The sequence below is a fragment of the Gossypium hirsutum genome, chromosome D12, assembly GCF_007990345.1.
Source record: "Gossypium hirsutum isolate 1008001.06 chromosome D12, Gossypium_hirsutum_v2.1, whole genome shotgun sequence".
Classification (NCBI taxonomy): Eukaryota; Viridiplantae; Streptophyta; class Magnoliopsida; order Malvales; family Malvaceae; genus Gossypium; species Gossypium hirsutum.
Genome location: NC_053448.1, coordinates 23,894,603 through 23,907,550, shown reverse-complemented (window position 1 = coordinate 23,907,550; position 12,948 = coordinate 23,894,603). Strand labels below are relative to the sequence as shown.

The window sequence follows — 12,948 nt, the reverse complement described above, 5'->3', positions numbered from 1 at the left end:
TAAATTACTCATCTTAGTTAATTAAGTTGTTGGAATAAATTACTCATCTTAGTTAATTGAGCTCATCTTAGTTAATTAAGTTGTTGGAATAAATTACTAATCTTAGTTAATTAAGTTCAGCTTAGTTCACTTAGTTGCTGGATTAAACTTTTAATGTGTTTAGTTAAAATTAGTTTAATGAATTAAGTTGTTTTTAATTTTCTTTAGTTACTTAAATAATTTCGACATTTAATATGTTCCAGCTTAATTAATTTGCTACAACCATTTAACTTGTTTAATTGCGCTTGTAGGTCAATTAATCATTTAAAATCAATTGTTACATGGATTGGCATTAAAGGGAGGAATGAATTAAGGTATTATGAAGATTAAATTAAAGGTCAACAAGTTGAATTAAAGGTCAGCAGCTGTTATGAGCTTATTCAAGTAACCGTTTCAAGATTTTCATGGACAAGGAGTTGATTACTCAAGCCATTCAGCTTCCAAACGTTTTTATGTGTTAATGGTTGTTCCAATTCATCCATTTACACCTTGAATCAGTTTTCTTCAAGCATTCATGCAAAGAGGTTGTTCATGTGCCAAATTTAAGCCCATTGTTGTTGCTGTCCATTCGGCTGCCTAAGAAGAAATAAAACGCTGTTATAACCTTTTTAGCTGATCAAGCATTGAGTCAAATTCATTCAGCTCATTAGAGCGAATTATCAGCTGATTGGGAAGATTAAATAAGTTGTTCATAGCCTTTACATATGTTAGAGTTTCTCAAAGGTTTTTTAGTTTTAATTAGCTTAATTAAGTTCATCAATAACTCATTTAAGTTGATTAGTTTGTGTCCATTCGGCTGGAACATGTTCAGCCTATAAATAGTTTGTTTTTGTAATTATTTAGAGGACTTTTAGCTCATTGTTGAATGTTTATAACATTTTGTGAGTTGTTTAACTCTCTTATTTCGTTTTAGACTCAGCTTGACTTATCTAGCTTGCTAGTGGCGTCATTCTGTTTCTTTTGAACTTATCACTCATTTTGAGTGTGGCGTTCTCCAAAATATACCTTTGGTTCCTAACTTCCTAGTTAGCGGGACTTCTCCATTTTAACGATCGGGCAACAAATGACTCAAATCATCACCGAGGTGAGTTCGTATCATTTCTTCATTGACACCTCTTTAGTTATGGCCAGAAAGTATACCGGCTTGGCTACACTTGCATTCAAACTTAGTTGAAGCTTGAAATTAGTTGTTAATTCTATTTCTACTTCTACATCTAAATCTATGTTAATTGGATCGGAGATTTCCTCAGGAATGTTCACTTCATTTTCGTCTCCAATTCTAAACTCTTGTTGACTTTCAAGATTTAATTTTGAATGATTATCGGTAGCACATGGGTTCTTCATATTGAAATTGGAGACATCATGTACAATCTTTTTCAATGGAGTACTTACTTGGGATTTTTGTCGGAAAAATTCCTCTAATTAATCCAATTGTTGTTGGTTTCATTTTAATTTAGCTTGGAATTCTTGCTCACAGCATTTTTGTGTAGACGTATAGCCATATGAACCATAAGGAGTTTTGGCTAAATACTAATATGTCCCTAGTTGTTGCTCATCTATCTCTTCCAACGAAGTTATTGTTTTGTTTCTTAGTTGGTAATGCTCTAGCATAAGTGATTTTTGGTTCTTCGTAATCTCCCATTGTTCATATACTCCTTCCTTGTATACTTCGTCTTTATCCCATAGGTTCGTCGAATCTCTATACCTCTCATATGTATACTTGCACGGCTTAGGTGGGAGTTCGTTCGAACACTCAGGCTACTCGTGTTTGTAATTACGACTCCATTGGTTTGTCGAATCTCTGTACAACCAATTCGAATTGGATAGTTCGTACACTAACGTATAAAAATAATATTCATAATTAAATCTGATAATCAACAAGGTAAATAAAAAATATTAAAATAAAAATATTTACTTAACTACAAAAATTCAAAATATTTTTTTACACTAAAATAAATTATATTAAATTAAATACAAGTCAGAACACTATCTAGCTCGTTAGTCTTTCGATTATTATTATTTTATGGTAATCAATCTTATAAAAATCTCACCGTCGCAATCCTCGGCAATGACGCCAATAACTTGACTGCCTATAAATGTATTATTGTTTATAATATAAATATCACACAAAAGATATATTAAATTAAATTGTCGGTGTCCGCAAGCGTACGAGTCAAATTGTAATATAGTAAATTTTACAACGAAATACTGATAAGTATTCTGAGTATTGTACCCAAGCGATTGCAGATTGGAGAAATTAATATTAAATTAATTACAGAAAATAATTACTAATCTAACCAAGTAACAAATTAGTAGTGTGAATCTAAATTAATATCTTAATTGAACTAATTAAATTAACTAACCTAAATTAACTTAATGGACTTTCCTATTCCTAGACAACACGAGCCTCCAGCCTATGACCGATTAAATCCCTAATTATCTAATTAAATAATTAATTATCCTAGATCGAGTTATTTATCTCCCTTAGCTACAACTATCCTCCCGATTCATCTTCACTAAGGATTACCACTTAAGTCACCATTTTGGTCTCTTCCTAGACATACGTATACCCTTCCAGTCTCACCGCTTGGCACAAGTTATACATGACTGGACACCCTTCTAGTCTCTCATGTCTCGATATTCTATCCGAGGTGTCACTCCCTAATATACTAAATGCTCTTAAATAAACAACCAATTTTGGATAAATAATCATTTAACAAATAAATTAGTTTATTAATCGAATCATGTGAAATATGAAATAAAGCACAATAATCTATTCTAATATTTATACAACGATTAATTGAAAGATAAATAAATGAATATAAGAATAAGAGATAGGAGAAAGCTCATGAATATATTTGAAGTGCAGTGCCGGAGTAGTATCTGCTTGTGTTTGTCTTCCAATCGAAATAGAATAGTTTCGACTACACGAACATGAAAAGAAATAAAACTGAATAGCGAAATTGTCTGCCTAGTTCTGCTCACAAATTTGATGACCCTAAGGTTGCTTGTATAGGCAACTGCCTACTTGATGACCACTCAACCCAAGATACACTTAGGTACTAATAAATAAAAGATTCTACTAAAAGATAGGGTCCAAATAAAGAAATTTTCCAAAAGTGCCATCCAAAAAATTAACCATATTTTGGCCTGCCATTGTCACGTCATCTAGACGTGGGATTACTCCTCGTCATGACGTCGCCATCGTACAAATCTTCCCATTTCACTACTCTCTAGGGTATTGAGAGGAGGTGCTAGAGGACGATTGAGTGTCAACGACAACTGTGGGGCCAAGGTGGCTGGCATAACTAAGGTGGTTGATTTAGTTTCCAATGGCATATTAAGTAAGGCCATGATTTACACAAGGGATGCTAAAGGGTTGGATGTTGGTTGAAGGGGTTGATAACAATTGAGTGGAAGGGACATTCTAAGCAGGGTTTTGGGTTGAAGGGATCTCATTGTTGGCGGGGTTGATAGGGTTGTTGGAGTATAAGAGTTGGCGGGGTTAAGAGAAACATCATTATGAGATAAAGTCATAGTAAGATCCACGCTTGCTGTACCAATTGTTGATATAATGTACAACAAGGAGGACAACAATGAAGAGGATATGATGGTGTTGATGAGGCCAGTTCACCTTGAGAGGTAGAAAGCCGAAAAGGACAAGAGGATAAGATGAAAGCTAAAGAGTAGGTTGAGGAGAATAAGTGTTCATAGGTTGCTTAAAGGCTCCAAATGAATCTTCTTTCATTGTTTGGAAGGGTATTTACAAAAAAGGTATTCTCTACTATAGTGACATGATAGGTCGTTGTAAGGAGTACATGAAGGACGTGCACTGTGAGCCCATTCTATTATGACAGTACGAGGTTGCTATGCTCAAGTGGGGCCCAATGATCATTAGGGCGTATTTGTACTTGAAGAGTGTTCTCATGTAAAAATCGTGTTCATGCTTATAATATAATTTTTATAACTTCTATAAATTAATATAAGAATTTTTTTTTTCCATAACCATCCTAAATCCTCATTCATATTCATGCTTATAATATATTTTTTTATAACTTGTATAAATATATATTTTAAAATTAAGTTTAAATGTAATTATCTGCATAATTACTCTAATTTTCACCCTCCTTAAGAATTGAAAAATATAATTTAAGTGCTCTAATTTCACCAAATTCAGTCAAACCTATCAATGGCAATAGTTATTCATACATACTAAACTTATATAATTATAAATAATTACAACTAAATCTAATTATTAGAAACACCACCTTAAAAAGAATTATACCGATTAAATCAGATCTATGGGCCAAAAAATTGGGTTTGCGTCATCCGTAAAATACGAAAGAAGTTTCAGTGTGGGGAGAAGCGCGTGAATCGTTGGATTCCTTTCTTTTGTCCGTTGTGCAGACTTTACCCTGCAGTGGACAACCCCCAATCCCGCTACCTTCACTGTAACATCTCTGTTTTTTAGTTTTTATTTTCTCACTTAACAGTAAAAGGAAAAATAAAAAGTTAAAAACCAACCCAGACAATGCAGTAAAAATCAAGAGCCAAAAAAAGAAAGAAGCAGCTATTAAGAGAGTTGATTTCAAGAAGGACCCTTCGGGGGAAAAAAAAAAAGCTTCTTTTGCAGATAGAAAGAGAGAAAAGAGAGAAGGAAAATAAAAAAACAAAGCATTATACTTTTTGTATATAAAATCATTTTCTTTTAGGGTAATTTGTTTTGGTGGGAAGAAATGGAGTTCGAGGAACAAGAAGAAGAGATCGGTTTGGCACCAAGTTATAACTCGCTAGTAAACTCAACCGCAGTCAAAATGTCAGCTGCTGAACCGGGTTCAATAACTCCAACCGGTCAGCAACAGCAGCAACAGAGGAAGCGAAGGTATAGAGAGTGTTTGAAGAACCACGCGGTGGGTATTGGCGGTCACGCCGTCGACGGATGCGGTGAGTTCATGCCGGCTGGAACTGAAGGTACACTCGACGCTCTCAAATGCGCAGCTTGTAACTGCCACCGTAATTTCCATCGTAAGGAAACGGAACCGAGTTCTCCGAACACCTTCCCCTCGACGGACCTCTACTTCCACCAGCCAACGCAATTCACACCTTACTTTAGAGCACCAACGGGTTACCTCCACGTGGCGGGACAGCAAAGGCTATTAGCTTTGCCCTCGACGTCGGGAGGTGGAGGAGGACACAGCAGGGAGGATCAAGAGGATGTTTCGAATCAAGGGAGTTCAAGGAAGAGGTTTAGAACAAAGTTCACACATGATCAAAAGGAGAAGATGTTGGAGTTGGCTGAGAGGATAGGGTGGCGGATTCAGAAACATGATGAACTGCTCGTTCAACAGTTCTGCAATGAAAATGGTGTAAAAAGGCAAGTCTTCAAAGTTTGGATGCATAATAACAAGCACACACTTGGTAAGAAACCCTAGAAACATGTTCTTCATGGAGCAGAAAAAGCTAAAAAAAGGGATAAAGGGTTAGCTGGCTAAGTTCATATGTCGGGGTTTAGTTAGAGTTTTTTAGGGTTCCTTTGGGGAGGGGGGGTAATTAGCATTTGGCTCTTTGAAAGTGGTTATGATGTTGGGGATGGATTATTGCTAATTAATAGTATTATCAACTTGGGTTCTTGTCTTCTAGATTAGATTATCACTTAATGTAATGGGTACTCAACTTTTAATTTTAGTTGTAATATATTTCTTTCTGTTTCGTTAAAAGCTCTATATATATTATTGTGAAAATGAGTCTTGATTTTGGTGCATTGAGGCAAATTGGAGACATGCAATGCAAGATGCCTGGAAATGGAAGAGCTTACATGAGTAAGAACTTATTGTGTTTAGCTGTGGTAAAACAAGATGGAAGGCTCAAAAATGATTTTCCTCTGGAGATATTGACATTAGTTAATTTCCTTTACGTGAGTCGCTCTACATTTAAGACTTAATGGCATTTTCTACGAGTTTTTTACTTCTAACCGAACTTTTTGTTTGAGCTAAGATCCTCAGCTAAACTAACATAAATATATTCTTGATTGGCTTTCTATTGAGCAGTATTATTATGGATGGCACTCAACAAGCTCATTTCTCCTTTTTTTTTTCCTCCGTTTTTCAACATTGATCATGAAGCAATTTTTTTATCCCAAGACATGAATGAGTACATATTAGCTTTAATGTTCAGAACAAACAAAGGTTGATGATCATTGGGGCCACCTTTCTGTTACCTATTGCAAGCCTCCTTTTGTTTTTTCCTTGAAATGCATTTACTTTTTCAGTCTTTTGGAGTACAGAAGCTGATTATACTTGGTTTTTCTTTTAATTTAAAACATTTGCTCTTTCATGATCTGTACTTGACAAAATAGTAATGTAAAATAATGGGGTCTCTCTCATACTTTATATTAATATATTCATCGTCAGGTCGACCTGTGAGAACCTAGCCAGATGTTCAAAGATGGATCACCTTGGGAAGAAAAGAACTGGTCTAAGATTATTTTCTTTCGGGAAATAGAAAAATTGCATAAACTACAATGATATTTTCCTACCAGTACTTAAATCTCTCTCTTTTATCTATCTATCTATCTATCTATATATATATATATATATGAGCTTTTGAAGTATCTATTGTACGTATGTATGAATGTATTTTAGAGAAAGTCGATAGGTCCAAAGCTTGGTGTTTTATTTCCATTTTCATCTTTATTTCTCCTTCCTTTTTATGTAATCCTTTCAAAGGGAAGTAGACAAGGGGCTTCCCAATTTAATCCCTTCAAAATTTATAAAATTAGGAATTAATATAATAATAAATTTACATTTTAATACTCAAAAAATTTATGATTTATCTCTAATCCTATAAATAAATTTTGGCTTCGCCATGTCTCCCAGCAGTCAGCCAAACAAAAGAGAAATTCCAAAGGACACAAGTTTTCGCCTGCAACTTTTCTCAATTAAAAACCACCTGAATTTCAATGTTCATTGCCCCGTTTCAGTTTCCGTACGTAGTAAGCTCTTTTCTTTTTTTTTTTTTTTCCAATTATTTTATTTTTTAAAAAACAAATAACATTTTATTTAGAGAACGAGTATGAAAAGGAATTAACCTCAAATAGAGGATATGAACCAATTAGACGATTTTAAAATTTCAGTCTGATACTTTTCATCTGATTCGAAGTGGGTTTCGTACGCCATAGACAAGTAATTGTAGGCTTCAACATAAGGCATTTTTAGAGTCACTTTCACTCATGCTAGTTCAGAAAATCTCGCATAATTGAAGTTGAATTTAATTACTTTCCTGCAACCAAGTGATCAGCCAATGTTAAGCTGAACCATTGATAACCTTAAGTAAAGATATTTCCAAGCCCTGCTTATCCATTAACCTTTCTCTTAAGTTAACCTTTATTTCCTATGGTGAAAAGAAAAGATGATACTCATGGGATATTATTGAAATTTATTAGGCATGACAATTCATTTGTCTTTTGTGTGTGTGTATATATATACATTTCTTTCTAGGTTTGGATTTCCTTACGGTCTTTAAGTTATTAAAGAAGTTACTATACAGCAAAATATTTAAAATTTTAAAAACTCCTTCATTTAATCAATTACCCTTGAAAAGTTAGTGACTAAAAAGGTGTCTAATTTCACATACTCTCAGCTTGAGTTTTTCCTTTCTTTTTCATGTTAATCATGTAAATATAAATATAACAAAAAACAACTACGCCAATCTCTTCATTAATCACATTTTCGTGTATTAAGGCGCATTTAAATATGTGCTGTTTTGTCAGAACTCAACTACATTGGAACTGCAGGTAAAAGAGGGACCTGATTCCTTGTATAAGGTAAGATTTTCTGATGGGAGATATGTTCATTTTTGGGGCCCTTTCGCTATTACTAGTATAAATAGGGTTTGAAGTTTCAAGTTTACCTTGCAAGACGTATTCTTTTAACAGATAATTTGCTTGCTCTAGTGTCCAAAGCTTACCAACAAGATATGAGTACTTGTTCAGGACACTATGCTTGATTCGGGAAATTAAATTAAACCACAGTATATGTATGACCGTATCAGTTAAAAGCTGCATAAGGAAATTGCAAGTTTTTATGAATTATAACATTTGGTTCCATATGGGAATCTTGGACAATGGTTAAATATTGCATCAGATAGTGATGGATCAGCTTCTTCTTACTCACTTGATATGGCACATTGTCTTTATTCTTGCTTTAGGCTCTAGTTAAATATAGAAGCTAGAGTTGTTGAGTTTAAAACTGACTAAAACAAAACAGCAAATGACCCAGTTTTTCAGGTTTAGGAATGATTTTTTTCCACAATAGAAAACCTTGGTTCTTCTACAAATCCCTATCCAAATGTCTCCGATGTGAAGTTTGAACCGTAAAATCCTTAATATCTACATATTATGCAATTCAAATCACTAATATTATATAAACATCGATTAATTTAGGATATTAAGAATAATATGGTTTTACAAATTTAAGAAATACCTAATGTGAAATTGGAATTGACCATTAGACTTAACAAAAAAGAACACTTGATAAATTGATTTCTCCCTCCCTCTTGACAATTTCTCTTAATCACACAAACCTTGAGTGTTGGTGACTATAATTTTATGTGTATTTTTTTTGTGTGTAACCTTAATAGATAGAGTGAGAATCAATTTATAATGATTAACTTTTAATTTAGTATGTCCATCAAGTAACTGAATGAATTGATATAATTTAACTTCTATTAAAAGTAAAACTCTTATCCCTTCTAAATTAGGACACATTATTTTAGACTTAAATGGCTTTACATAATCTGATTAAAATCTTACATTTTCTCACTTGACCCAATAAGATAAAATATAAAATTTAATAGAACAAACATTAAGTGTGCATAAAAATAACACTCATCATAATTGCCATATTATAATGAATTGAAAATGTGAGTTATGGCGGTTGTATATAGTTTAAGTCACATACTTTTTTTCATATACCACAACATTACAACTCAATATAATAGCTCTATAAGTAACTATAAAAATTTTCTTGTTTTAAATAACTTCAAATATTATGGGCACACAATCATAATAAATAGGAAATACATCAATTTTATTTCAGAAACATCAGAATTGAGCTCAAAGTGTCACAATCTCATAAATTTTCATTCATCAATACAATTAAGACTCATTCTATGTACATGTTCTTTAAATGTCTTTGGTTGTAAGCATTTAGTTAATGGATTTGCAATCATCAGATCAGTCCTAACATGTTTAATAGACACTCTTTATTTCTAAACTTCCTTCTTAACCACAAAATATTTTAATTCTATATGTTTTGCACCTTTGGAATATTTTTCCTTTTTTGGAGAAAAATATTGTTGCGGAATTCTCAAAATAAATTTTCATTGGCTTGGTAATGGAGTCGACTATTCCAAATCCTGAAAAAAAGTTCTGCAACCATAATGCATGAATAGTAGCCTTAAAACATGCCACAAATTTTGCTTCCATCGTAGATGATGCAATGACATATTGTTTAGCACTTTTCCATGAGGACTCATTCAGAAAGTAAAAAATAAATAGTCAAAAGCAAACTTTCTATTTTCAATACATCTAACAATATCTGAATCTGAATATTTAATCACTTCCAACTGACTAGATCTCCTATACATGAGCAAGTAATTCTTTGTTCCTTGTAGGTACCAAAAAACTTTCTTTGCAGCCTTCTAATGGTCAATTCTAAGATTACTTTGATATCTGCCAAGCATCCCAATAGCAAAGTTAATGTCAGGTCTTGTGTAGGTCTAGACATATAATAAACTACCCACAAAAGAAAGCGTAAGGAATTGATTCCATTCCCTTTCGTTCCACATCATTCTTTGGACATTGCATGAGACTAAATGTAACATCCAAATTTTGGCAGATTTAAAGTTTTGGGCGTATAGTAGTAAATAGTCTGTCTGGCGTGGTGTTATCTGCCCAAATGATCATTTTGGCGTATACGTATGGGCGTATAATAATCTCCACTTGAGTTAGTAAGAATTTGATTTCATGATATTTTGCTATATTAAGGAGACATTCGTGTTAAGGAGTAAAAGGGAAATATGGGATGAGTATTCGCCAAAGGTATAGTATGCCTGGTTTGTATGAAATACTGTGTTAGTTATACTTTAAGTAATTTGTTTAGAAACCAACTGTATAGTTTAGTTTGATAAGTTTGATGAAGGAAACTTATTTATATTTTTCTCAGAAATTGTAGGCTAATAAAAAGATAAGTTCTGATACGTATGACACTTGTTAAATTCCACTAAACAAGATTAGTCGTGTTTATATGTGAAAGTGTGTTATGAAAGGGGTTCTTCTTCCTTCTTCCAATTCCGTAAGTGGAAATTACTAATACCTTGTTAAGTTTGGATGTATCTCTTTATCGATAATCTAGAAGCTAAGGTTATGTTTATCAGTGGCTATTCCATTTATAGGTAAATATTACTATTCTGCATGTTAAATTCTGAAAGAGTAAGTCTCTAAGAGGTGCATGAACAGTAAGATGTAAGTATAAGGCTTTTCTTGGGAGTTGCCAGTGCTCAAATTGATAGTAAATTGTATGCAAATGAGTCTTAATGATGATCTTATGTTCTGAAAGTAGTGTTGTTGATGGTTCATGATGGATATCCAGATCTGGAGTTTTGAACTACCGTTAGTAAGAATCAGGTGAGTTCTATGCTAACTTCTGCATGTATACTGTTCATATTAAGAGATACCTGTAGGAAACTAATTGAACTATGAATTTGAAACTATGAAAAGTATAGTATGTATATAGGTAGTGAATTTGATAATTTTAAGTATGTGATGATTGGTGTATGAATATTGAAACATTGAAGTATGGTTGTATATATATGTCTGGAATGTATACTATGAGATGTATGTTCTGTTTGGTGTATGTTAGTGAATTAAAATGTGGGCTTAGAGTGTGTCAGTGCATAAAGAGTCTATAAACTGAGTTTGTATTTAGTCACCATGGTAGTATCTAATGAAGTCCGTCGAGACAGAAACATGAACTCTGATATGAAATTTTGAAGGAAAGTTCATGGCCATGGAACTTTCTAAAAAAAACTAAAGAATGGTGATTACCCGATGAGGTTCTCTGCGTGTCCCAAGACGATGATGGGAAACCTCATGTAATATGAGTTTAGGAAAATCCATATCGTAAACATGACAACTAAGAATAGCCATTGTGGTGAACTCTAAAAGAATAGCCTTTGTGTTGAACTCTAAAAGAAATGCCTTTATGGCAAAATCTAAATAGAACGCCTTAGTGATGTAAATTATATAATTGCCTGTGTGGCGTGTTCTGCTAGGCTTATGTGGCTCAAAATATCAGGGATGTTTGGTAATATTTGAATCTTAATGGTTATCTCTATTTTAAAGTATGAGTAAATTATTTTAGTTCTGTAATAAGTAAAGCTAAGGTGAAGTATTTATGTGTTCTAGGTTATGAGGGACTAAGTCTTAAGGGTTTTCGATGAAAAAAATGTGTATCAGTATGTTGAGAAGGGTATCTGTCTTAATAAAATGTAAATATGGAAAGTAAGTGGTATTTGATATTCTTCTAAAATTATTCTAAATTGAGTATTGCTATTTTGAATTATGAGATTCTGGTATAACATATTGTGAAGTCTATATGGATGTTATATGCAGTGAAATATCAGTATGGATGTGTACAGAATTAGATCAGGGTATGTCTAAGTGTGAACCAATGGTATGAAATTTTGCGTAAGTATCCGCCATATATATGTATCCGCACAAGATAATGCCAGTAAGAAATTGTTTGAAATAAGAGTATGGGTTAAGGTATGGATTGTTGGCAGTGGTTTCTAAGGGTACGTTCTGTTAAGTAAGAATTATGGGATAAGAGATCTGTGAAATGATTAGGAAGGATTTCTTAGATAACAAGATATGGAAGATTAAGTATGATAAGGGCATGATAACTGGCATATAAAGGAATGATAACACTGTGTTGGTATCAACTGAAGTAAATGACGCAGAATATGGTTGACTCATAGCAATTCATACAAGATTGCAAAGTATCCATAAATGTTTGGTTATGGTGGGTTTACTAAGTACTCTTGTACTTACAAGGTTTGTTATTACTTTTGAGGTATAATGAGAAGAGGTTTTGCTTGGAGGGACAACGCTAAGAGTACGCCAAGTTGGTGGCGGAGTGGGCTATTATGCATAAATTGGATTTGTGGCACAATCTTGAATATGCCTTTTAAGTCTATCTTAAAATAATTTCTAATTTGTAAATATATGTATCAAATCTGATGTAATAACTTATTTATCATATATTTTATTTTAAAATTTCCAAATGTTAAGTTTTTCTTTTGGTACTTCAAATAATAGGTTTTAAATAAATGAGAAATTGCAAAGTATTTTTGTTAAATGTTTTGTATCATTCAGGAACACCCGAGATCTAGACTCTGTGAATAGAGTCAAGTTTGGGGCGTTACATTAAATTTGTCCACTTTCTGTATAAAAATAATTCCTATTGAACAATTATGCATATTAAATCTCTCTAGAACTCTTTCAATATAGTTTTTTCAAGACAATCGTAACAATCTCTGTGATCTATCATGGAATATTTCATTTCTTATCATATAGGATGATTCTCCCATATCCTTCATTTCAAATTTGTTTGAGAGAAAAACTTTCTTCTCATGCAATATATAAAAATAATTTGCAGCAAGCAAAATATCATCAGCATATAGAACTAAGAAAATAAACTTGCTCCAATTGATCTTTTGGTATATACACCGATCAATGATGTTTACTTGAAAACCATAAAACTTTATGGTGTCATTAAACTTGATGCACCATTGTCGTGAAGCTTGTTTAAGGCCATATATTGACTTCGTAAGTTTACACACAATATGACA

General features: G+C 33.0%; 1 protein-coding gene across 1 annotated transcript; it reads left to right on the top strand.

Annotated features, from left to right (window-relative positions):
• The first annotated feature begins 4,621 nt into the window (after positions 1 to 4,621).
• LOC107945680 (zinc-finger homeodomain protein 2) lies at positions 4,622 to 5,748 on the top strand. Its single transcript, XM_016879777.2, has one exon. It carries the CDS (start codon positions 4,776 to 4,778, stop codon positions 5,469 to 5,471), a length of 696 nt encoding a protein of 231 aa, XP_016735266.2. The 5' UTR covers positions 4,622 to 4,775; the 3' UTR covers positions 5,472 to 5,748.
• The last annotated feature ends 7,200 nt before the right edge of the window (positions 5,749 to 12,948 follow it).

Excerpts from the sequence above, each read along its gene's own strand:
- LOC107945680 (XM_016879777.2), top strand. The coding sequence starts at position 4,776 with ATGGAGTTCGAGGAACAAGAAGAAGAGATCGGTTTGGCACCAAGTTAT.